This window comes from Bufo bufo, chromosome 7 (genome assembly GCF_905171765.1).
Source record: "Bufo bufo chromosome 7, aBufBuf1.1, whole genome shotgun sequence".
NCBI lineage: Eukaryota > Metazoa > Chordata > Amphibia > Anura > Bufonidae > Bufo > Bufo bufo.
This window is the reverse complement of record NC_053395.1, coordinates 46,245,941-46,273,224: the sequence shown is the minus strand read 5'-3', so window position 1 is coordinate 46,273,224 and position 27,284 is coordinate 46,245,941. Positions and strand designations below refer to the sequence as shown.

Genomic DNA, 27,284 nt, shown 5'->3' with positions numbered 1-27,284 from the left:
TGCGCAAATGGCAGTATGGCCTCCCATGTAAAACAAATGGGAGACGAACAACCCCGGAATACTGGCACAAGAAATAGACTATGAAATATTCTGGTATTAGATGCGGCCAAATTATTAAGAGACAAATTTTTGGCAGATCCGCGAGCCAGAATATGAAATCTACTTTCTGACACAAGTATTGTTAAATGTGTCAGGATGCACAGTTCTCTGCCCATAACCTGCCCCCTCCAGACCACATTTTTAGAAAAATCATTTTGAAGCAAAAACCGGACTTGAGCCAAATTTGCAACTTTTCGGTGCCAGAAAATTGGCGTAAAATTTTTATAAAACCTCCCTTTTTCACTTTGGGAAGGTAGAGCTGTATATAGATGGGATTTTTTTTTTCTTAAAGGGGTTGTCCAGGATTTTTTTTTTTAAACCTCCACCCACCCAGTGGGACCCGTGAAGAGATCTTTACTTACCTGCTCCCCTGGCTTTGAGGCTTTTGGGCTATCTTCAAAAGGACTTCCGGGGGAGGGGATAAGATAAAAAAAAAGCCTGGACAACCCCTTTAAATGACACATGAAATGGATGTAACTTCTGTACAAACATACGATGGTCTACTCACAGTATGACCTGTGGGAAGTGACAGCTGCTCAGAGCTCTGATGCAGCCGTCAGTCAATGCCCTCTGACCCCAAACAGGAACATTTGAACATTCATATTGACTTCCAAGAAGGAGCACAACCTGTTTACAGGGGGGGGGGGGACGACCCATTACACTTTGCTACAGCAATTTTTACGACACCTAAAGTTCTCACCAGTGTGGAAAAAAAATGCATTTTGCAAACAGACATTACAAAATCTAGACAGACATTTTGAGCCAAAGGTCTTCAGCTATCTGGTTCAGTATAATGGACACATACCAGCATCTTGGTGCAGTTGTCCAACACAACTTTTTCTCGAGGGGAATGGTCAAAAGGTGTCAGTCTCATGCTTTTACAGATTTTATTGCAGGCATGGGAATGGAAGAACAAGGCCATACCACGCACTCCTGGAGAAAAAAATGTAAATGAATCACGTCATATAGTTATGGGTAAATTCTAAGAACAAAGGGTCTCTATAAATGTTCTGTAGTGAATATTACGAATCAGAAGCTGTGATTTTCATAACTGAACCCATGGTCAGGCTGGTGAAGGGGGGTGTTGGCCTGTCAGCACAAGGCCATACTGCGCTGTCAGGTGCCCCTAACCAACAAATGGTTTTTCTTTCATAAACCCAGACCAAAAGGAAAGGTTCCCAAAAGGGTGTGTGGACACAGCAGTCCTGCAGACAGTTCTAGTAGAGGATCTCTGGATCTGGCGTAGTCGGATACTGGAGTTTGCCTGCCGGAACCCATTGACTATAATGGGAACCAGCAGGGATCCGGCTGCTCCCCGGCATATACAGGTGAAACTCGAAAAATTAGAATATTGTGAAAAGGTTCAATATTCTAGGCTCAAAGTGTCACCCTCTAGTCAGCTAATTAATCCATACCCCCTGAGCAAAGGGGACCTGAGATTGTGACTTTGGGGTTTCATAAGCTGTAAGCCATAATCATCCAAATTATAACAAATAAAGGCTTGAAATATCTCGCTTTGCATGTAAGGAGTCTCTCATATGTTAGTTTCACCTTTTAAGTTGCATTACTGAAATAAATGAACTTTGCACGATATTCTAATTTTTCAGTCCGGACAAAAACAGCAATTTTTGACAGGCCGAATCCTGGCATTTATGGCGGGAAGCGGCAAGATCCTTGCTGGTTCCCATTATTGTCAACAGGGTCCGGTGGGCAAGCGGCATTATCCGCCTATGCCGGAACCAGAGAACTCTTCTGCCGGATTGCTCTGCCGCATGTGTCAACTTAGACTTATCCCCTATCCCAATGGTCAGAACGCCAGCAATCATGTGAAGGAGGGTCCACAAGTGCTGCAGAACTGCCCCATGTGAATGGAGCGGACTGCCGAGTACAGTCCTTGCAGCTGTCCATAGAAGCAAATGCAGCAGTGGTCATGCGTGTGCATCACCGCACCATTTCCATGGGGCGGCGGGGGATTCGCTTGCAGACCCCTGTTTAGGTGATCACAGGTGGTCCCAGCAGTCAGCCCCCCCCAGTGATCACTTATCTCCTATACTGCAAACAGTGGCTAAGTGTTATCAGTGACACAACCCCTTTAAGTAAATTCATGTGTCTGCCTCGCCTTTTTTTTTTTCTTTCCACTTCTATCTGAAATTATCACACTGGGGACGTTGCATAGCAACAGAGAGGATGACACTTCGTGACATTCTTTGTTTACATAAGTCTATAGGCATAAATGTGTCACCATAATAACCTGCGTGGACTCTCAGCTCCTGTCACAGAGATGTACTGAAGATGATGGCAGCCTCCCTGACTGTATACTGGTATATACTATATACTGGTCCCTTAGCTTTAGGAGATTAAGACTACAGAGTGTATCTATATATCTATTGTAATGCCGGCAGTTTGTGCCCGCTGGCATCTCTCCTTGCTCGGTGGGCACAGCTACTGGAATATTGATTACCTCTGCTGTCGGCGGTGGGTGTTCACTGGCATATTTTCCCTCCTGCCAGCCATGCTGCCAGAGGGTGGGCTGCCTTGCTGGTCCTATATGGTAGCCCTCTTCTAGCCTTCCCCTCCTCCTGCCCGCTATTCTGCTCCCTTAGGGCATGCTCTCTGCGTCTCTTAAAGAACCAGCACGTGCGGCTGAATCATTCCCCAGCCAATGGCTGCTGTTCCCGAGTTATTTAAAGCATCTTCCCCCTATGGGAAGGTACCTGAACAAAAAGGTGTTTGTGTCTTCACATCCATCCTGTTCCGCCAGTTCTGACCTCTAACTGCTCATCGTACTCACCCTGTGCCGAACGCCCTGAGCTACTGCCTGACCTCTGCTTGTCCACTGACCACGCTCCTACGCACCCATCTCTCTTGACCCACCTGGGTAAGCGGTCACTGAATGGAAACTATTTCAAGAGGTATCGGCCTGGTGGTTGCCCTGCAGCATAGTACAGATTCCGGTACTGAGCTACTGCCTGACCTCTGCTTGTCCACTGACTATGCTCTTTTTTGTCCCCTTGGTACTACACACCCATCTCTCTTGATCCTCCTGGGTGAGCTGTCACTGAACAGAGACTATTTTAAGAGGTAGAGGCCTGGTGGTTCCCCTGCAGCGTAGTACAGATCCCTGTACATGGGTGCCACTTAGATTTACTCCCATTCAGCGACACAGTGGGTTCACACCCGCTGCGTTACATCTACTGTTTATAGAGAGAAGGTACAGATGGCACTGGCTCCAGCCGCACACACTATGCTGTGTTGAGGCATCATGGGACTAATAGTAGGCCACACACTTTAGATAGATGCCGCCAAACCTGCCAATTTCAGCAGGACCAGGTGACCCTCCTATTGTGTATAGAGGACTCCTAACTTTACGCCGTCATCTGATGTTGGTCCCATCCCTTTGTTCTCAAGCCAGAGGAGGGCTAATTCCCCTCTCCATATTGTGAACACATGCACACTCTACTGAGCCAGGGTGCATGTGTATAGAAGAGGAGGGAGGGTGAAAAGAAATTGTTGTTGCCAGAACAACAGCTTTCTAAGGTGTATGACCACCTAAAATTCAATATGGTATCTGATCAGAAGCAGAGAGGAGACTGGATGGCACAGAAGTAAGAAGACAGAAGGCTGCATGGACCAGTCAGGCCCTATGTACTATGCATAACACAGTGTATCAGATTTTCTTGGAATGTTCCTTTAAACATTAAAAAAAAAACTGGATCTAATAAAAAATAAGGTATTGAAAATAAATATTAATTTTACAGATAACATCAGTTCTCATTAATGGGCAGATGTCTATGGATTTAAAGGAGCTGTGAGAGCACTTCACAGTGAAGCTCCGTTGTAGGCACTTGAGAGAGCAGAATAAAACATGATTTTCACACTACTCCTGATAATTAAAAGCCGCACAAAAGATATGTTTGTACAGCTCTCCCCAGCCCCCACCTAGTGCACGGTCAAAACTGCTGATAGTCTCCCATAAACAAAAATAAGCCTTTCTCACCTCCCCGTTTCTCCACTGCTGCCATTCCAACACTCAGCAGGTCCATTCTGGTCCTGGCTCAACACACAGGAAATGCACAGACGGCTGCTAAAAGGAATCACAATTTCCACCTATTTCCTGTATGTTGAATGAGGACCAGGAAGCGATGACCTGGGGTCCCCTTACCTATTCTGCCCCATAAATTAAAAATATTATCCTGTGGGACAACCCCATTAAGGTTAATGTGGTATAAATACAGAATAGAGTACCCAAGTTGCCGTCTCCAAAATCAGTTCCAACTTCTGTATGGATTTGAGGGTCTGTGTACAAGTCTCCTACTCCTTGAATGTCTACAACAATCAGCTGATGCCCCGACCGTTCAAATGTAAAGTGGCTGAAAGCCTAGAAGATGAGAGAAGACATTTATCAGGGGACACAGTTCTGGCACCTTTATGGATGGGTACGATGTCAGGAAGACAGACGTTATAGACAAAAGATGCAACATGAGTGTCACGGCATGGAATAGAATGAATCAGCATCGGTGCCACCTGAACGAAGCCTACCTGCGGGGTGAGGCGAATGTTGTCATCTCGGACGAATCCGGAGTTGGAGTTATACTTAATGTATTTGCCTTCAATGTAATGTTCTAAGTGGAAGAGAGGTTTGCCGGGTCTGTCTTTCATTTCGATGATGCACATCTGCATGATGTCCACCTGCATGGAGGAATCACACATCATATAAAATGCCACCACAAACAGGGAGGTAAAAACATCTAGGTACTTTTCAGATTATGCCTTCTAGGGTGTGTAAGGTTGGATGACTACATGGCGTTTTCTGTTGCGGTTTTGCCAAAGTAAAAAAACGCTGCATGAGTGAATACAGCCTCAACCAAGAGAGGTCAAAAACAACGATCATTGGGTAAATACAATGGGATCCCTTGTATCTTACTGAAAATCACTGTGTAAGCGTGTATCATAATAATCAGATCTTCGGAGCATGTACATCCAGCCTTTCATGACGTTTAATGGACATCAAGTCTGAATAGATAGAAGCTGCAGATCATTGCTCAAACGTGGATACCAAACAGTACATAAACGATATGAAATGTTACCGCCATACCATGCAAACTAACTTTACCTTACAGAGTGCACATAAAGGCTAGTTCACATGGTGGATATTGCTAAGGCAAAATCAGCTGCGTATTCCACAGCAGTAACCACCAGTTTGAATGCTGTGGACCCGCTTGCAGTTTATCCCCCTTGAATGGGGCCAAACCTGCAAGGTTTACTGCAGTGTCCATTCAGACACTGTGCCAAGAAACAAGGACATGTTTTTCTTCTTGAACCGGGAAAGGGGGGTTGCTTTAGGGCAGGCATGCTCAACCTGCGGCCCTCCAGCTGTTGTAAAACGACAACTCCCAGAATGCTCTAATAGCTGTAGGCTGTGCGGGCATGCTGGGAGTTGTAGTTCTGCAACAGCTGGAGGGCCCCAGGTTGGGCATTCCTGCTTTAGGGTATGTTCACATGATGGATTTTGAAGAAAAAAAATGCTAAATTTTTTCATGCGGTTATTGATGCATTTTTTTCTCAATTCTGGAGCATCTATTCTTAGGTCTCTATATCCTGCCATTCCTTTATTATTCCTGCTAGAAATTATTACTAGCTGCCATTTACTAGCTGTTTTTATTGAAGGTCCAGCTGGACATTACCAACTGGGAGGGTGTCCCTGCACAGTTTGACACTATCCAAACAATGCTGCCAATGTCAGTCTATGCAGGTTCACAACCCCAACTGGTAACACCCATCTGGGCCTTCTTTGCAAACTGCTAATAATTCATTCACAAGTTCTAGGAGGAATAATAGTGGAATGTAAAGTCATATGAATAGATGCTATAGAACGGTCATTACAAGTGGGGTGCAAGTAGTTAATAAAACAAACATGTCAGGAGAGGTAACAGGTCCTCTTTAAGTTTGTGAACAGTCACCAAGGAGGACGTTCAAAGTGGACCAACTGATGTGGAGACAGGACAGTGACCCATGTGATAATCCAGCCTTGCTCTACTCCACCATAATTATTTCCAGTCCTGAGAATCTTCATACTTATGTGTGCATAGCATTGGATGCTCCTTCCATAGGCTCACTGGTCAGACTGGCCCACCAGGATCCTCCGGTTGTCCAGGGTCTAATACCATAGTGGTACCAGTAGAAAAGTCACATTTGGCTGCCTTTGGAGCCAATAGGGTCGATTTAAAACCTATTAGACATTATTGATGATATAGGGGTTGGGCCTCAAGAATAATTTCCTCTGGTGGGCCCAAGGAACCCCTTTGCACTTCTTTTAGCCTTTTTAACTTCAGGTTTCTTGCTCCTTGATATCTTGGCACCATAATAGAAATGCACATCTGTTTTTCTTTACCGCACTGCGGTTGCAAGTCCAAGATGGGACAATATGGTGACTCACTGCTTACAGCGCATTTTCAGCACAAACCTGGGAAATGGTCAAAAGTTCTCCCTCAATGGAACATTTCCAATAACAAAACTGTTTTTGGTTTTTCTCTTTTGTCGAGGTTCCCTGCAGATTGTTTTCTTTGGGACGTTCACATATGTTTTATATAGGCTACAAAGCAAGTTAAAACCAGAAATGTTACTGCTGGGACTTCCTGTTCTTGTCAGCAAGCCAGAAGACGATTGTATGGTAGATAAAAGTGCAAAAAAATAATTGTAACGGTGATTGTTTCAGCCTTAGGGCTCATGCACACGACCGTATGTATTTTGCGGTGTGCAAAAAATGGATCCGCAAAAAATATGGATGACATCCGTGTGCATTCCGTATTTTGCGGAATGGAACAGCTGGCCCTTCATAGAACCATACTATCCTTGTCCGTAATGCGGACAATAATAGGACATGTTCTATTTTTTTGGCGGAACGGAAACGGAATGCACACAGAGTAACTTCCGTTTTTTTGCGGATCCATTGAAATGAATGGTTACGTATACGGTCTACAAAAAAATAAAAATGGAACGGACACGGAATGAAATCACGATTGTGTGCAAGAGACCTTATGGCAGAAACTGTCAGTACTGTATGTATTTCGCATTAAAGGGGTTTTCCTTGTGTTTAAGATTAATGACCTATCCTCAGGACAGGTCATCAATATAATATCGGTGGGGGTCCGGACCTGGCAGAGAAACCCCCCCACTGAGGATAGGTCATCATAATCAAAATCTCAGACAACCCCTTTGAAGAAGACCTGACTCCACAAAATGCAATGCAATCTGCACGCAGTATGTTATGGAGCAGGAGAAGCTGAGCAGATTGATATATATGTCCACCATGAAAACCCCTAAAATGATCAGAAATGGCCATTGTAAAACAAATTTTCTAAAAATATACATAAAAATGCCCCTTTTTGGTCCAGTCTGTGGTTTGATATCACTAAGAAATAAAAATGTTAAGTGTTAATGAGCCAAATGCATTTATCACTCCCCCAATCGGTAGGTGATAGATGCTAGAGTAGAGAGGGTCTAACCACTGGGACCCCCCCAGAACAGAAGAATCAGGCCCTCCGATCCACCACGGTATGAATGCTGAATTCAAAGTGACTGCCACAAAGATGAAAAACCTGGTGATCAGTATGGGATTGCAGCGGTCAGATCCCAACAGATCAAGCATTATCCAGTGGATAAGTAATAAATGCTTCTGGATGGAAAACCCCTTTAAATTCCTGGTGAGACTGCAGACAACTCCAATATCCCAGTGTTACTTTCAGGTTTTACAGAGGTCCTGGAAGCCGATATCTGGACAGGGGCGGTCTGGGAACTTAAAGTGGCCCTGGTAAAAAAATAAAAATGGCCCCGTGTTGTAGGTGGGTCCAAGTTGACAGAAGGCACGGGCAAAACAAGTAGGCGGGGCCATCCCAAGTAGGTAGGGACAAGAGAAGTAGGCGGAGCCAGCTATACCATAGACAACTATCTTATGTTGTTCTGTGCTGCTGAATATGTTGGCGCTATATAAATATAGATTAATATTATGTGTGCGCATCCCCTGACATCATATGTTGGAGGATAGTAAGAATCGATAGAAGGATCAGCATGTTGGATTTCAACATGCCCAATCCTTTGTTCCAACAGTGGACTTGCCTGTCAACAGCTAGAGATGAGCGAACTTCTGTTTTAAGTTCGGCGTCTAAAGTTCGGCTTCCGGTAAGCGGAGGATCCCGATATGGATTCCGAATTCCGTTGTGGTCCGTGGTAGCGGAATCAATAATGGCCATTATTGATTCCGCTACCACGGACCACAACGTAATTCGGAATCCATATCGGGATCCTCCGCTAACCGGAAGCCGAACTTTAGACGCCGAACTTAAAACAGAAGTTCGCTCATCTCTATCAACAGCTAATTCCTTTCCCCCACATGCATGCTCAGCCAAACAGAGTGTGCATGTGTATTGGGGAAGTCAGGAGGAATAGCCTATTTGGCTATTAAAGGTGTTCTACCAAATAGTAAGGGGCTCACATATACTGTTCTCCCACAAGAGCCCGTTGCCGTCTCCTCCTGCTCTGCTCCTGGCTGCATTTCTGTACACAGAAGTTTCATAACGCTGCCATTGAAATGTGTTGTTTTTTTCTTTTGATTTTAGCTGTTTTTGAAAGGTTAAACACACACAAATCACTAAATCTGGTCACACATATTATATCGACGCCAGCCAAACCCACCGATTTGGTTGGCATTGGGCAACAATCTAACGGGGATGGCTCAATGATCTCGTAACAGCAGATGTAAAGGGAAGAATTTCAACATGCCCGATCTTCTGTTCCGTCTCCATTCACACTGACTTGATTGCATGCTATAAAATAATGGTTGCTCGTGAACCCCCTCTATAATCAATGGGAGCAAAGTCAGATCTTTGCAGAAATGTCGCGTGAGAACTAAATCATAAAAATACAATAAGGTGCGACGTAAATCAATCAATTGAAGGAAAGTGCATTCTGTACGAGAGGATAGATATACATGGGGCACGTCCTATATAATGTAGGTTTATCACTAGACCTTCAGTAAAATAATCTGCACATGTCCGAATACACGGCATGGAGCCTAACAAAGCGGGAGGTGGCTGGTTTTCCTGCGGACTCTTTCATGTCCGACATGAGGCAGATTAGATAGCAGCTGCAGCCTTGTCATGTCTGTCTCACAGGCACATGAATTCTGTTATGGGCGAGACTGAGGGATGTGGCCACGTGGTGACACGGCCATTCTCCAGCCGCTCGGGCTCACGTTTTAGGAGGAGCTGATTATGGAGAATGTAAACAGGTCCAGGCACATTGCACAGCCTCACGTATAGCACGTCCCATCAGCATGTTTATATCCTGCGGCACAGTGTGTTCGCTGCGCTGCTGCAGCTGTCTGTTCTCAGCGGTTTAGGTTACAGGTTATAACTGGAGACGCGTGGAAAGGTTTGGGTTATAGCATAACATACACAGAGATACCATAGATGTATATGACAGGGGGGCGCTGATGGGTTTCTGCTAGCTGTGCGAAGGGGGAGCAAAATGTGTTAGGATATGTTTACATGCAGTGTTTTCAATGCTGATTATGGTCAGGTTTGAAAAATAATAATAATAATAATAATAATAATAATAATTACAAAATAACCATACAAAAAAATTTGAGAAACTGATAAATTCACAAGGAGATGATGCGTAATTACATCTAATCTAATTACATGACCTATCTCTATCTATCGATCTATGTAATATCTATTGCTCTATCTAATATCCATCTATCGATCTATCATACGTTCTTCTCCTTTCATAAATCAACACAAAACATGATGTAGTTACATGCCGTTTCTGTACTTTAACAGATTGGCAGTGGTATAGCGCTATTACTGCATTATTAACATCCTAAGGCTAAATACACACGAACGTTGTTTGTTTCCGTGTCTGCTCAGTTTTTTTTGCGGATAGGATGCGGACCCATTCATTTCAATCAGTACGTCCGTTCCGTAGCCCCGCAAAAATAATAGAACATGTCCTATTTTTGTCCGTTTTAGGCATTGTTACAATGGATCCGCAAAAAAACAGATGTCATCTGTTTTTTGGGGGGGATCCGCAATTTGCGGACAGCAAAACACATACGGTCGTGTGCATGTATCCTAATGCGAATAAAATTGTCCTGGTGAAGTGGGAGAGATTGGTAGTACCGTTTCTTATAGTACCATCTAGGCAGGGTTGGACTGGCCCACCAAAGAACTAGAAGATCCTCAGGAGGGCAATCTTATAAATCAATGTCTGATCTTGTAAAATGCCTTCAGACATACCGTAATTTTGTATTATAGCAAAGCCAGTACCTCATCTGAAGGCAGCTGTTTTGGGGTGATTGCCCCTCATCAGTGCAGACTACTTGCAAACTGACTTATCTGGGTGAGAGGCCTTTGTCAGGATCCCGGGGGGGGGGGGGGGGGAAGAGCACCCAGTAGGTGTGAGGAGTCTTATAGGCCATGCAGTGCTCCTCTGGGGAAAAAGGGTTATTGTGCAGCAGAAAGGTTCACCCCTACTGCATTCCTAAATAACACTGTGAAAACTGTATATTTTGTGCAGGGGGGGTTATCTTGGGGGCTACCAGGGCATATTTTCCTACAAGCAAATTTAGACTAGCACATTCCTAATCGCAGATGCATATCCATAAAGATAACATGCAGGAAGCAAACAAAAAAAGGTATGGCAGCACAATATTTCACATGCAAACAATAAAACAGAGAAATAAGGATCATTCTAACTTAAAGTGGTATTATACCTACTATAAATGAGAAAAATATCGCACATTTTTGATCAAACGTGTGTCGAGCCCATCTACCAGGCGTCAAGGTGGCTTCTGCAGGTGGGTCCCTAACACTAACAGAATTGCCTCTCCTGGGCTTGACCTGAGCCTACAATATTCAGGGCAGTGTAGGAACCAGCTACATATATACTCTGCTCAGAAGCCCAAGGCAGATGGGCGGGGAGTGCTCAATCTGAAAGAGACAGCTACCCTCAATATATACTACAAGAAAATTTAGATTAGCACATTCATAATCGCAGATGCATATCCATAAAGCTAACATGCAGGCAGCACAACATCTCACATACAAACAAAACTGAGAGCTTTATTGTTTGTAAGGGCATATTTTCCTGGCGCTGGATGTCATTGGAGTTGCCACTTACACTGTGCATGGCTGACACACGGTGAAACAGGTTCTACATGACGTCATGTGAAATTTTGTCACAAAAACAATCCCATCCACACTTCATCATTAATCTTGGATAAAACCTGAGGCTGTTTTTGTAAGAGGCCCTAGAGAGAGGTAGGTGTGTCTGTATGGACCTAGAACACAAGGTCATGAGTTCAGTTCCTGTCTCTCACCTGGCTGCCAAAAACTTGTGCAAACCAATCCCTCCTATGACATTTCTGTACAAACATCACAGTGGAAATATGTGTATATAAGAAAGTAGAGCTATAAAGTATAAACCTGAAAAGTGTACCGCACATTCAGCGTTTGATTGACATATTATTGGAATACTGCAAGGGATAAGCAGCTGCCAGAACCTCTGCAGCTGCTTATCTCAACAGACATAGAAGGATCAAAGTCATTATAAACTTTGTTTGCTTCATTTTAGAAAGCAGCCATGTTTTTCTAATCCTGTACTACCCCTTTGAGGACAACCCAAAGACTAGACTGTTGTTGAATCTCACCACTATTGTCAAGATCTGCTGAGATGACCACTATGGAGAGTTTAGGGCTACATGCACAGTCACGTTACATGTTGCCTCATCTCCTCTTTCCTATTTTTGAGGCAGGGGTAGGCCACCAGGAAATGCTGGCATCCAGAAGGTCACGAAGAGCAAATGTCTAATGTAATTGCCATGTGCCAAGCATCCAGAGAACCTTCTCTCACAAAAGGGAGTCTACCAGAAGCCATTATATCCTGGCCAATGACTGCCCATCCAAAAGCCTGATCCTTCTACCTCCTGACATCAACCGATGGGGGAGAGTCGGGATGCCCCATACATATTAGATATTTGGCCTGCCTAAATAGATGGTTTGAGCCAACATGCATCTAATATGTATGACCAGCTTTAGGCTGGGTTCTCACATTGCGGTCACATCTCGGTTTTTGCCGTGGTTTACCAACACAGCTGCAAAGTATGACCCCAGCCTTAGAATGGAGAGGCTGCAACGGTAGCTAAGGCCATGTGCACATTTGTGCCACATTTCTGGTATTCTGTACCAGCATAGTAACAGAATACTGGAGCAGCAAACGGTGTTTGTCGGGTGTCCGGCGTGAATACCGGCAATTTGCCAGACAAAATACCACTACATGCGTCAGTATTTATCCTTTCTTTGCCAGAATCTGTAATGGAGGCGCCTGCGGAAACCTCCGCTGCAGAAGTGAACTAAAGAGAACTAAAACATAGTCCCGTTCGCATGAATGGATCTGTGTTGTGTTTCCCTGCACAGTGTGCGCCCGCACAAACTGGATTTTACAAGCTGGACCCCCAGAATGCCGTGAAATGTTATGGAATTGCACTCAACCTTCTTGGCATGACTTAGGCCTACAAACATTTCCCTGAAAAGATCAGTCTACGAGTTGTCCTCCTGTTCTACCTGTTCATTAGTTTCAGATTTATTCTGGTCTCCTACACAGGTAACGAGTGGCAACCAAAGCATGGCCACCTAAGTATCCACAGACCCTCAACAGCATATCAGTCTGAACGGAGCTTTGTAGATCTACATGTGACTACTGCATGAAATCCTGGAGTCGGTACAGGACCAGTGTCGGACGGAAGTCCCTTGGCCCACCAGACGAAATGATTCTGAGGGACAACTCTTTGTTGTGTATACAGGACCTTAAAGGGTTTCTATCACTTCGTTTCACCTATTTAGCTTTCAGACACTAGCGATCCGCTAGTGTCTGCTTTATCTAACCACCCTAATATAAGAGCTTATTGTCCTGCCGTTTAGCTAAAAAAATAACTTATATAGATATGCAAATGAGCCTCTAGGTGCTATGGGGGCGTGATTAGCACCTAGAGGCTCCGTCTACCTTAACAAACTGCCGCCGCCCAGCGCGTCCCTCCAGCCCGCCCATCTCCTCCGGAATGCGATGCTCCTCGTATTCGGCGCATGCGCAGTGAATGTCTGATCGCTTCCCTGCTCAGACTTCTCCACTGCGCCTGCGCCGATGACGTCATAGTGCTCCGAGGAACAGGCGCAGTGGAGATGTCTGAGCAGGGAAGCGACCAGACATTCACTGCGCATGCGCAGAACAGAGACGTGCACGGAGAGGATCGCTTCAGCTGGAGATGGGCGGGCTGGAGGGACGCGCTGGGCGGCGGCAGTTTGTTAAGGTAGACGGAGCCTCTAGGTGCTAATCACGCCCCCATAGCACCTAGAGGCTCATTTGCATATCTATATAAGTTATTTTTTTAGCTAAACGGCAGGACAATAAGCTCTTATATTAGGGTGGTTAGATAAAGCAGACACTAGCGGATCGCTAGTGTCTGAAAGCTAAATAGGTGAAACAAAGTGATAGAAACCCTTTAAGGGCCCTGCTTTATAAGAGGTCCATAATTGTCAAAGCTTGGGCCTACCGGAGGATCCTCTGGTACTCTGATGGACCAGTCCAACCCTGTATGGGACAAGGCTAAAGTTTAGGGTGTTGCAAAACCACTTCCAAGAATACAACCAAACCTAGTCTCCATACGTGCTCGTGTTGGTTGCTCATTACAGATAAACAGTGTGACATAACGAAAAGTCATAAACCATCCCAACCTGCTTTGGTGGTTTGTGTCGGTTGTATTCTTCACCCCACAACTTGGCCTCCATTTGTAGGCGGACGTCTTCGAAATAGACATCCCTGTCAACGGTCTCTAAATACCGTTTGGCCACATAGTTGTAGGCGCTTTTCCACTGCTGACTGTGTGAGAAATTGGACAGCTTCTTCCTGACAATACAGAAAAGACAAGAAGCATTTACATAGGATGGCTGTGATGGATATGATAATACACTGCGTGCAGAATTATTAGGCAAATGAGTATTTTGACCACATCATCCTCTTTATGCATGTTGTCTTACTCCAAGCTGTATAGGCTCGAAAGCCTACTACCAATTAAGCATATTAGGTGATGTGCATCTCTGTAATGAGAAGGGGTGTGGTCTAATGACATCAACACCCTATATTAGGTGTGCATAATTATTAGGCAACTTCCTTTCCTTTGGCAAAATGGGTCAAAAGAAGGACTTGACAGGCTCAGAAAAGTCAAAAATAGTGAGATATCTTGCAGAGGGATGCAGCACTCTTAAAATTGCAAAGCTTCTGAAGCGTGATCATCGAACAATCAAGCGTTTCATTCAAAATAGTCAACAGGGTCGCAAGAAGCGTGTGGAAAAACCAAGGCGCAAAATAACTGCCCATGAACTGAGAAAAGTCAAGCGTGCAGCTGCCAAGATGCCACTTGCCACCAGTTTGGCCATATTTCAGAGCTGCAACATCACTGGAGTGCCCAAAAGCACAAGGTGTGCAATACTCAGAGACATGGCCAAGGTAGGAAAAGGCTGAAAGACGACCACCACTGAACAAGACACACAAGCTGAAACGTCAAGACTGGGCCAAGAAATATCTCAAGACTGATTTTTCTAAGGTTTTATGGACTGATGAAATGAGAGTGAGTCTTGATGGGCCAGATGGATGGGCCCGTGGCTGGATTGGTAAAGGGCAGAGAGCTCCAGTCCGACTCAGACGCCAGCAAGGTGGAGGTGGAGTACTGGTTTGGGCTGGTATCCTCAAAGATGAGCTTGTGGGGCCTTTTCGGGTTGAGGATGGAGTCAAGCTCAACTCCCAGTCCTACTGCCAGTTTCTGGAAGACACCTTCTTCAAGCAGTGGTACAGGAAGAAGTCTGCATCCTTTAAGAAAAACATGATTTTCATGCAGGACAATGCTCCATCACACGCGTCCAAGTACTCCACAGCGTGGCTGGCAAGAACGGGTATAAAAGAAGAATATCTAATGACATGGCCTCCTTGTTCACCTGATCTGAACCCCATTGAGAACCTGTGGTCCATCATCAAATGTGAGATTTACAAGGAGGGAAAACAGTACACCTCTCTGAACAGTGTCTGGGAGGCTGTGGTTGCTGCTGCACGCAATGTTGATGGTGAACAGATCAAAACACTGACAGAATCCATGGATGGCAGGCTTTTGAGTGTCCTTGCAAAGAAAGGTGGCTATATTGGTCACTGATTGTTTTTGAATGTCAGAAATGTATATTTGTGAATGTTGAGATGTTATATTGGTTTCACTGGTAAAAATAAATAATTGAAATGGGTATATATTTGTTTTTTGGTAATTTGCCTAATAATTATGCACAGTAATAGTCACCTGCACACACAGATATCCCCCTAAAATAGCTAAAACTAAAAACAAACTAAAAACTACCTCCAAAAATATTCAGCTTTGATATTAATGAGTTTTTTGGGTTCATTGAGAACATGGTTGTTGTTCAATAATAAAATTAATCCTCAAAAATACAACTTGCCTAATAATTCTGCACTCCCTGTATGTCATCATACATAAGCACAACAAAGGTTCTCGTTCCCACTGACCTGGCAGGGTCGACTGTCTGTATAATGTGTATAGGGGCCTCACCACTCTCTCCCGATGGCAGATGTTGAGGGACAGAAGGGTCAGACATGACAGATTTCTACAAGTCTGATCCTTTTGTTCTCAGGAAGATAAGCCAAGCTAAGCATGCATGAAGGATCGGGAGAAAAAGCGGTCAGGTGGGCGCTTATCCAGCCATGTATGGCCGGCTTTAGACATTTATGGCTATCCACACAACATGCCATAAATGGCTGAGAGATCAGGTCCCACCTATCTGACTCACCTTTATCTCCAAAATGATAGCCGCCGCATTAAATGAATGGAGAGGTGGATGGGAAGAATTCTCCATTCATTCTCAATTTGCATGTGGTGGCCGGCAGGTAAGAAAGGGGTGGGGGACCCCTGTTCTGGAGATAGGTGACTGTACTATAAATGACTAAGATGGTAATACCCTTCAAAAGGTGATGTGCAAACAGTCCCAAATTTTCAGGGACTGTCTCTGCAACTTCGCGGTGGGCTGAAAATGGATGGGGCTTATATTAGACCCACCCATAAATAGGCAACCCACTCTTTTTGGGGAAGTTCCATGTGGCGGAATCTATTTATCCCTAATTTATGCAACCATTAACAGGTTAAAAAAAGCACTACTTGTCAAGTGGATGCTGGCACAGATAACACTTCGAGTAGAGGATACAAAAAAAAAAAGTGGAAATGTATTAAAATCGTCTGAAAGAAAATCTGTGTTCTCCATAGCAACCAATCGCATCCAAGCTTACATTTTTCAAGAGCAGAGTAGGAAGTGAAAGCTGCGCTGTGATTGGCTGCTATGGGCATAAACACACTGTAATAGGAGAGATTTATCAAAACTGATGTAAAGTAGAATTTGCTTAGTTGCCTATAGCAACCAACCAGATTCCACCTTTCATTTCCCATAGGAGCTCTAAAAAAATGAAAGAAGGGATCTGATTGGTTGCTATGGGCAACTAAGCAAGTTTTCCTTTATGCCAGTTTTTATAAATCTCCTTGACTGTCTTATAAAATCTTACATAATAACTGGATCAATCTGCTCTAAAGAGTATCTGAAAACACATCCAGATCATGAAAGCAATGGTCTGGAGAGGACCCAGGGAGACCACCGACTTCTATGGGAGTGTTGTAGGCATGCTTTGTGATCCGTGCAGAGATCAGGAGGTAGTAGATAAGTCTTGACAATCGCCTATTGTGAATGGTGGATCCTGTGATTACATATGTGATATCGGTCATTCTAATTCTGCTTGTAATGATAAGCAGATAACTGCGGTAAGAGCACAGAAGAGGCACCTATTTATTAGTCTTAGCGGCCAGTGCTAAAACTGCAGGATTTTATGGTTTTTGTTTAAATACAGATATTGATATGGAAAATGAAAACTTCCCCAAAAATACACCGGCTCCAACAAAATAATTGCTGTGTATAACCAATTAGAATCTCCACACCTAAACAGACATTATAAATACACAGCGCCTAATTAATACAATTAATTTATTTTATTAATTTCGTATCAAATAACATTTAAAATCTAGTAGCAGCGGCATACATATACTAGATTTTAAATGTTATTTGATATGAAATAAAATACTCATTTGGATTAATTATGCACTATGTATTCATAATGTTTGGTATGGAAAATGAAAAATAACATCACCAAAAAATATGCTTGACATGAAAACATTATTAAACAATAGGTAATTTTCTGATGACACATTCCCTTTAAATGTCTGGTTCCTATCACTGTTGTCTCTCACCTTATCAGACCCTGCAGTAAAATCTAGTCCATTGACTTATCTGGGATCAATGTGTAAACCATTGAAAATTCTAGTTCTGCAATGTTTAACCCTCATTGGCTTTGTTCCTCCTATAGGTTATGTCACACGGAGACAGATGATGAGAGGGGAAGATAACAGAAAAGAAGAAGGAAAGCTAAAAGCAGTGGCCCTGAGCTCTTTATAGACACGCTTGTCATAAGGGCCCTTCACACAGGGTGATAATCCCCTAAACGATCGTTCACAATCAGTGCCCAGCGTAACCATGTCCAGTGATCAAACGATCGAAGACAATTTGCATTTTTGTCACTGAGCTGGCTGATGACATAAACCTCCTACATCCCCTCATGTAAAGAGGCATGTCACTTGTAATGTAAACTGTATAGAAGGGGAACGATCATATGGACAATCATAGTTACAAAAAAAAAAAAAATTATTGTATTATATCTATTGTATTATATAAATTATTGTATTATATCTATTGTATTATATAATCTATTGTATTATATAAATTATTGTATTGCATAAATTAAAGTAAAGGAGTGCCGATCTACTTACTAGAATTGCCAATCGGCACTCATTACGGGCAACTTATCTGCTCATGTAAAAGGACACTGAAGCCTGTATTAGACAGCCAGTTCAGGCAGGCGATTATCGGGAGAGAAGCGTCCCTTCCCAGCAATCGCTTTCTCGTCAGTGGAGACCGCTGCTATTACATGCATGGTTCTTCTCCACAGTATGGGGAGGAGCGATCACTAATGCCATCGCTCTTCCCTATACTAAATCATTGTTTGCCGGCAGCAGATCGTGATTTGCCACCTGCAGACAATGGTCTTCAAACCTGTTGAAAGAGTTGGATTAATCGGCAGTAGAATTACACTGCCAGATCATCACTAACGAGCGTTACTAGGAATGCTCGTTAGCGATCATCTGCCTGTCTAATACAGCCTTTACACTGGGCATACACAGGTTGAGCTGACACCTATTCCTCTTGATCCTCTTTCCATACACATGCATGCTAGGCAGAGCGTGCACGTGATCTCGATAGGGTAAGAGCAGTAAAGTGCTGCCAGACTCCCCTGGTAGCAGCTTATCTCCCCTGAGAACAAAGGAATCATGCAAGTTGGAATGGAACTGCCCGATTATGATCTCCCTCAACATCTGCTGTTGGGGAGAGTCAGGACTCCAGAGACTTTAGATGGTCAGCTAGTCCTACTGAAATTGGAGGGTTCGGCCATAAGTGTATGTTATAAACCATTGTGCCGCATATCCCAAGAGGAACCATAATGTGAATTTACACGGCCGAAGAATATCGTGAAAGAACGTTCCAGCGAAAGCTCGTTCCTGACAATCTGCACGTCTAAAGGTGCCGCCGATTAACCGATGAACAAGCAAAACGTTAATTTATCTGGTTATCCTGTTATTTGTGCAGGCACCTAAAATATCTTTTCTGGGCTGCTGATCATGACGTCTAAACAGCGATCTGCTGCCCAGAAACAGAGCAGCTGTATGAAGATGAGCGATCGCAATAGTGACCGCTCGTCCCCATACTGTGGAGGGGATCGCTGCATGTAAATGCAGCAGTCTCCTTCACTGGACGAGCAGCAGATTGTCGCTTCCTTCCCGACAATTGTCTGTTCGATCGGAGCATGTAAACCCACCTAAAGAATTCCACTGATTGGACATGAGTATAAGGCTTGAGTACAAAATTTACTAAAAATAATAAATACAGATAATAATCCATTATTTTAGGACCATTGAGACCCCTCAGCTTTCCGCTTGGCGAAAGCTGTGGCCAGCTAGACGTTGGGGAAAGTCAGAACCCCAGAGACTTTAGATGATCAGCCAGTCCCACCAAAATCGGCAGGTTTGGCCAACGTCTAATGAGTAAGGCCAGCTTTATTGCAATAACTGAGTAAGCATTGGTCATAAACCATTGTGCCGCTTATCTTAGAAGGAACCAAGAATTCCATGGACTTTTACAAAAGTACAAAATCTAATAAACCTGATATGTGAAAATAGTCTATTATTTAAAGACCTTCGTGACTTCTAAGCTTTTCGCTTGGGGAAGGCTGCGGCCAACTAGACATCTGTCCTGCAGGGGCCATGACATGTGCAAAATGTAATCAACTTAATACATAGATAATAATCCATTATCTTAGGACCATTGTGACCCCCTCGGCTTTCTGTTAGGGAAAATGTATGGCCAGCTTTATTTCAATAGCAGCGTAAGCGTACGTTATAAACCATTGTGCCGCTTATCTCAGGAGGAACAAAGAATTCCACCAAATGGACATGGACTTTAAAACTTACAACAGTACAAATCCTATACAGATAATAATCCATTAATTAAAGACCTTTGTGACCCCTCAGCTTTTCGCTTGGGGACATGCTAAAAGTAGTATTACTTGGCTGCTGTCCAGAAGAAAGACCATTCATCTAATGAACAGACAGATAAAATCCACCAGAGTAGGAGCTGGTTAAAGGAGCCCCTTTGGATTTTAGTTACACCCCTGCATTTGTAACGTCCTATATCTTATATTAAGCTTGATTTAAAACACATTCATTACAATCCACATGTTGGGCAAGCAGCTCTGATGTGTTCCCATTAGGAAGTTCCTGGGCAGCAAAGATCGATGAGATGAGATTACAAAAACATTCTCCCGTCCCAGAGCTCTAGGGCATGACTTTACATGAGCGAACACTTCTGTGCACTGCTAATAGTACCTTACACATTCCCACGCTCATTACATTCCCAAATGTTTCTCAGTACATTTTACAAGAGCTGCAGACGCTCAGCACACACCCTATAATGATTAAAGAGGTTCTCCAGCAACCAACTTTAATTATAACAGTGTCTCAAAGTTGCGTGGATCAGCCGTTCTGGAACATGGAAGCCTACATCCTCCAACGTCAGATCTTTCACCAGGTTTCTGGTCTGGGCTATAGATGGAGAGGTTTTGTGGAGGAGACCTGAACTATGCATCTTGCCGGCGCATGCGCAGATGCCGTGGATTTAGGGGTTTGCGCACGCACCAGTATACTGAGCAATTCTGGCTCCATCCACGACCCCACTTCTGTCCAAGGCTGTAGAAGGGACGTCGCTGGAAACAGAGTCCAGATCAGAAACCTGGTAAATGATGTGATGCTGGGGTTTTCTGAAGAGGAGAGTCGCGTAACTAAAGCTCCAACGCGCCAATCCACGCAACGTTCTTCTGCAGGCAGGATATGATGAATTAAAGGGGTTGTCTCATTTCAGTAAATGGCATTTTTCCTGTAGAGAACGTTAATACAAGGCACTTGCTAATGTATTGTGATTGTTCATACTGCCTGCTCTGCTAGCTTTATTTATTTTTCTATTGCATTATACACGGCTCGTTTCCAGGGATTACGACCACCACTGCAGTGCAGATATGAGGTGGACTGGACGGGAGCTGCTGTGCATGTGTTACTATGTGCGCTCCCACGGTCCTGGCCACCAGAGGCGCCGGCACTTTTTTCTATGGTGTGCAAGCAGGACCACCGCTGCTGAAATACAGGATGGTCCTAACCTCTGGAAACGAACAGTGTATAATGTAATGGGGAAAAAATATATATCAATCAAGTCAGCAAAGGAAGCAACATGCACAATCACAATACTTTAGCAAGTGCCTGGTATTAACTTTCTCTACGTCATAAAAGCCATTTTGTGAAGTGAGACAACCCCTTTAAGTTTAGTTGCTGGGTCCCCAAAACCCTTTAACATAATAAGCACACTTCCTATCATATATTCATATTATGTGCATGCAATATAGTAAATATAATAAAAAGAGACAGAACTGATTAAATAGACAGATAGATATGAGATAGATGGATAGACAGATAATTACTTACGTTCTATAGCATTCTCTCATGGCACCACGTCCAAATGGCTATAAGAAAAAAATAGAAAATATTTAATCCCAAGTGCCCTTATGTGACATGGTTACTTATAATAAGTGAAACCTCGTCCTGTACTTTGCACCCAAAAGGAAAGAAATACTTACCTGAGAGGCCATTTTAATTAACACGACATCCTGTACCCACTGGCCGGAGACAGCATTGTACCTACAGACAGAAACATGAAGATTATCACACAGGTCATTGATAATAATAGCTCACAATAACACGAACATACACACAAAATTACAATTCCTAGCTAGAAAGTCGCTTTCTAATTTGCCACTTGTAGATGAAAAATGGCGGCACAAGTGAAAAAGCGAGAGGCTGATCCTACTATACCCCTTGAAACTCAGTACAGTTTATTTGGGTTAATCTGGTATTAAATTGGTTGTGCCACCATTAAATGTAATTTTTTTCATATAACTAAGTGAAAATCAAGTTACTTTTAAAATTACTTTCTGTTACAAAAATGCTCTGCTTGTTGGATATTATCTTTACATCCTTATAAAGGTACCCCCTGGTGTTTAATCTGTATAGTAATTTGCTTGTCCATTTAATGAGCTGGTCGCACATGCTCAGTTCCATCCTTCAACTGCCGTCAGCTGTATCTACTGTAAGAAGCTGTGACCGTTAAGAGAGTTGCAGCAGAAAGGTCATGACCCCCCGCCTAGTTGATCAACGATTAGGGAGATCTCTGGATCCATGTGAGATACAGAATTGGTTCGAACTTGATGTCTGATTTTAATTTATTACTTCTATCACAGCATAACCCCTTTAATAGTAACAGATGACCTAAGTGGTTTGTAGAAAAATTACTTTAGGACACAGAACAAAGGATCAGGCATACTGAAATTGAACACGCCAATTCCCCCCCCCCCCCCATGATCTGCCAGGGGAGAGTTGGCACACCGCCATATACATAAAATATTCATGCGGTCCCGGCGGGTTCAGCCACCTTTGCTCTCATGAGTATGATGACCTGTAGATCATATTACAGTTCCGTGATAAGAACAGGTGCCAGATTTTCTAGATTATCAGATGCTGAATTAAAAGAATTTCGATGTAGATAATAACACTTTAAGACATGCTATGGCTTTTACTGCCAAACTGCATAGTACACGTTGGCCGATCATATTTTGAGCATTGTTATACCAGTGTATGTGGCAGATATATATGATATATATACATTTATATGTGCCGCATATGTATGTTACTTGGAAGTAGTGGGTTTGCATACAATAATTCTGCATTGACAGACTTTATAGCAAAGGCCATGCCCCCTCTGTTCTATTCCTGGCCATTTAAGGGCTCTGCATGATGTTCCTAGAGCAGCTGGGTCCTATCTAAACACAGAGCTATGTTTAGTACAGTCTAAGAGCATGGTCCCCCAACGTGACACTAATAAAAGACACAAATATTAATGCAAACCTCTCCCTGTATCAGGGGCGAACTGGGAACTTAAAGTGGCCCTAGAGGGGGAAAAAAACTAAAAGTTGCCCCAATTTTGTAGGTGGGTGCAAACTGACAGAAGGTGTGCAGCGACCGGGTCCGCAGGGGAAACACGTGAGGCTACGGTAGGCCGATGGGGGTAGTAGTTCATTTACTTACGGTTAGCAGAGCCTCCCTGGGTCGGCGTGCAGTGTTGGGGAAGACAGCACTAAGTCCTCCGGGGCACTCTATTGCAGGGAACACCAGCCCAGATGATGGTTGAGGTGCCCTTGATGGTAAAGATGCTTAAGGTGCTTTTACGGCTGGGCCCCTGTGTTCGTGACGCCAGCACCGTAAGGTGCAAATGTTGAGTGTAGTAGTAGTAATTAAGAGTCAGTTGTTGTAAAACAATTGAACTTTTACTTGAATCAATAGTCTCAAGGCAGATGTTACAGTCCACCAATAAAGTGCATTCATATGGCACCAGTAATGATTCAGATGTTAAGGTAATTGTAATCCTTATATCAGGTTTAGGCAACTGTCAATTGAGGAGTTTTCTAGTACTTTAGCTTTACAGGCGAAGAATAATTAGTTTTACTTTAAGTCCACTTTCTATAGCACTCTGGTACTAAATATGCTGTTTTCTACTTATCTTGAGCTATCCAATAAGGGCGTTCTCCCTCGTCTTCTGCTACATTATTTGCAGGATGCTCTCCTGAAGTAATCAGATTTTTTGGTTTCCACTAGATCCCGGAAAGGCTTCTAGTGAATAAGGACAATTCTGCGCACTAATTATCCATTCGTGTCCCGGCACTTGGAAAGTTACTCTCAGGCACTTGTGCTGATGAGGTCCATAAGGTAGAGTCAGCTGTAACCCTCACTAGGCTTACTTCATATTTAGACATAGACTTATGGTCTTGTGCTTGGCTGCTGTAGATAAATGTTAGCTGTACTCCCTTAGCCTGGCCATGACCAAGGGGTAGAAATAGCAGACTACATGGTGGACGATGCCAGTTTCTCTCCTCCATACATACTGTACTAACTAACTTCACTTCATCTCTACTCTGCTCTACTGTTCTAACACACAGCCCAAGCTATGTAAACGAGTGGTGCCAGCACCACCTAGGGGTGAACGGGCGAAATGACAATGCCAGCCTTTTAGTAGGAAATACCATACAATGCAAATACATAGGCAGATGTTTTAGGTGCCCCATCTACACACATATGTGGGACGCTGCAGGTGGGGTAACACAATTAGATGGGGCCAATACAAGTTGTCAGGGTCAGTAATACTGCAGTGCAGCACAGAACGCCATCCCACAGAACCAAATATTACAGTGCAGCACAAAATAACTGCCCAGAAGCTGATCCTCTGTGGTGGCCATCAATGCCTGCCATGTTCTGTCCTTAGAAGGTGAGATGTGGGCCACGACACCAAGCCAGCCCTACTTTCAGCATGCTGCCTGGACTTCCTCTAATAATAAACCCCTTAAGTTTCCCCAGAAGTATGTATCCAGCCAGCGGCAGTGAGGAGGGCACAGGCAGCCCTACGGGCATCGCCCCACTGGGAAAATTCCCTGTAGGGTCTATGGCCCGTCTGCCCCTACCCTGTTTACATGCTGCGTCATAAATTATTATACTGGCAGTTGTGGAGCAACTGGGGGATATACGTTGCCCTCAGCAGCATCTTTTATGGACCAGTAGATGGCCTGATATTGTCCAGTGGAGATGCAGATAAGAAACACTTAAGGGGGTATTCCCATCACATACAATGGGGGCATATCACTAGGATATGCCCCCATTGTCTGATTAGTTGCGGGTCCCAGAGGCAGGACACGCACCTACAAGGAGAACGGAGCGGGGAGAGCTGTGGCTGGAGGACCACGGGTTTCCCGGGGTCTGTCCACCACCAAGCGCTGCTCCCATACAAGTGAATGGGAGCGCACCGCGCATGCGCGGCTCCTGCTCCCATTCATTTCTATGGGGCAGACGGAAATAGCTGAGCCAGCATCAGCTTTTTTCGGCGGCCCCATTGAAATTAATGGAAGGCGGCTACGCATGCGCAGTGCGCCCTACATTCATTTCCCCACTCCACTGTTGTTGTAGGTGCGGGTCCCACCTCTGAGACCCGCATCTATATGTGATGTGATGGTAAAACCCCTTTAACAAATGAGCAACTGGTGATGATGCCGTGAAGTCCAGCAGCACAGAAATTAGACTGTCAAGAAATCACCTCCAAATTTGAGGGATCCAAGAAAACTTGATGGCCTTGGCCAGCTTTATGGTGGGTTTACATGGCCCGATTGTTGGCACATAATCGGGGATGAATGTTCCTACGAATGCTCGTACTCGACAGTCTGCCCTTCTAAAGGTGCCACTGATCACCCAATGAACAAGCGTTTTGTGAAACAGTTGTTCGTGCAGGCAAGTAAATTATCGTTTCTGGGCAGCAGATCATCCTGTCTAAACAGCGATCTGCCGTCCGTGCCCTTGCTGCAATTAGCTTTCCGCAATGCATGGTCACCAGCTGTGGGAGTCCCGTATTGTGTCACGGACCTATTGACTTGAATGGGTCCGCAATCTGCAATATATGGCAAAAGATAGGACATGTCCTATCTTTTGCGGTGTGGAGGCACGGACCCAAAAGCCCACAGAAGCACTTTTTGCGGAACGATTGCGAAGAAGAATAGGACATGCTCTATAATTTTTGCGGAGCCACAGAACAGGATTACAGATGCAGACAGAATGGGTCCGCACCTGTTTAGCAAAATTGCGGAACGGATGCGGACCAATTCATACGGTCGTGTGAATGAGCCCTAAAATTGTAGGCACTGCTGGGATCCCGAGAGACACTCGCTCCCGGTGAGTGCCCAGTCACTGCCCATTTTAGTCTATGGATGATGAGGGAACAGTTCATTAAGCCCTGCTGATCTGGATACGCCATAAAACTCAATCAAGCCTCGATAAGTACATTTTAGAATTGAGGATATTAATTACATTGCTTACGTTACTACTGATACAGTTACACCTAATAGGATGCTAATGACAATTTGATTACAGTATGTGTGTACTTATCATCTACAAGCTGAGAATGACATTAATTACATGATGCAAGTCATAATCTCCTGATAACTGGACCAGCACCTGGCAGTATGACAACACTAATCACTAGTCATTCATCCTTTATTACACATATCATTTACTGACAACCTGACGCAATCATTATCTTCCAGTAGCAAATGCTCACGAGCCATGAAACGGCTGCACACTACAGATGTAGCAGAGCTACGTGTGTCACTTAGAAAAGGGTTGTTCCTTTTTTCTATTGATGACCTATCCTCAAGATAGATGATCAATATCCGACTGTTTGAAGAGAACGCAGCACTCGTATGAGCGCTGCCTTCTCTTCACTATTTACCTGCTTGCCGTTGCAACTGCAGCAGGGTAATTACAACTATGGCGTCCCCATTCACTTCTGTTCAAGTGAACACTACAATGCCATCCCATAGAAGTGAATAGGGATGCCATAGTTGTAGTTGTTGTTAGGTGCAGTCGCAACGGCGAGCAGGTAAACAGAGAAGAGAAGGCAGCACTCATACGAATGCTGCTTTCTCTTCAAACAGCTGATCAGCGGGGGTGTCAGGAGTCACACCCCCGCCGATCTGATATTGATGACTTATCCAGAGGATAGGTCATCAATAGAAAACAGCAACCCTTTTAACCACTTCAGCCCCCAGTGCTTAAACACCCTGAAAGACCAGGCCACTTTTTACACTTCTGACCTACACTACTTTCACCGTTTATTGCTCGGTCATGCAACTTACCACCCAAATGAATTTTACCTCCTTTTCTTCTCACTAATAGAGCTTTCATTTGGTGGTATTTCATTGCTGCTGACATTTTTACTTTTTTTGTTATTAATCGAAATTTAACGATTTTTTTGCAAAAAAATGACATTTTTCACTTTCAGTTGTAAAATTTTGCAAAAAAAAAAAAGACATCCATATAGAAATTTTGCTCTAAATTTATAGTTCTACATGTCTTTGATAAAAAAAAAATGTTTGGGTAAAAAAAAAATGGTTTGGGTAAAAGTTATAGCGTTTACAAACTATGGTACAAAAATGTGAATTTCCGCTTTTTGAAGCAGCTCTGACTTTCTGAGCACCTGTCATGTTTCCTGAGGTTCTACAATGCCCAGACAGTACAAACACCCCACAAATGACCCCATTTCTGAAAGTACACACCCTAAGGTATTCGCTGATGGGCATAGTGAGTTCATAGAACTTTTTATTTTTTGCCACAAGTTAGCGGAAAATTATGTTTTTTTTTTTTTTTTCTTACAAAGTCTCATATTCCACTAACTTGTGACAAAAAATAAAAAGTTCTATGAACTCACTATGCCCATCAGCGAATACCTTGG

General features: G+C 43.8%; 1 protein-coding gene across 2 annotated transcripts in view; it reads right to left on the bottom strand.

Moving 5' to 3' along the window:
• Window positions 1-27,284, bottom strand: part of EEF2K (eukaryotic elongation factor 2 kinase) — an 89,198-nt gene that overhangs the window by 21,461 nt on the left and 40,453 nt on the right. For both annotated transcript variants that reach the window (XM_040439369.1, XM_040439370.1), the window contains exons 4-9: window positions 21,541-21,601; window positions 21,389-21,426; window positions 13,887-14,058; window positions 4,639-4,788; window positions 4,345-4,477; window positions 905-1,032 (exon numbers count right to left, since the gene is read on the bottom strand). In XM_040439369.1, coding sequence (XP_040295303.1) covers window positions 905-1,032; window positions 4,345-4,477; window positions 4,639-4,788; window positions 13,887-14,058; window positions 21,389-21,426; window positions 21,541-21,601 — 682 coding nt within the window. The remainder of the gene's footprint in view (window positions 1-904; window positions 1,033-4,344; window positions 4,478-4,638; window positions 4,789-13,886; window positions 14,059-21,388; window positions 21,427-21,540; window positions 21,602-27,284) is intronic.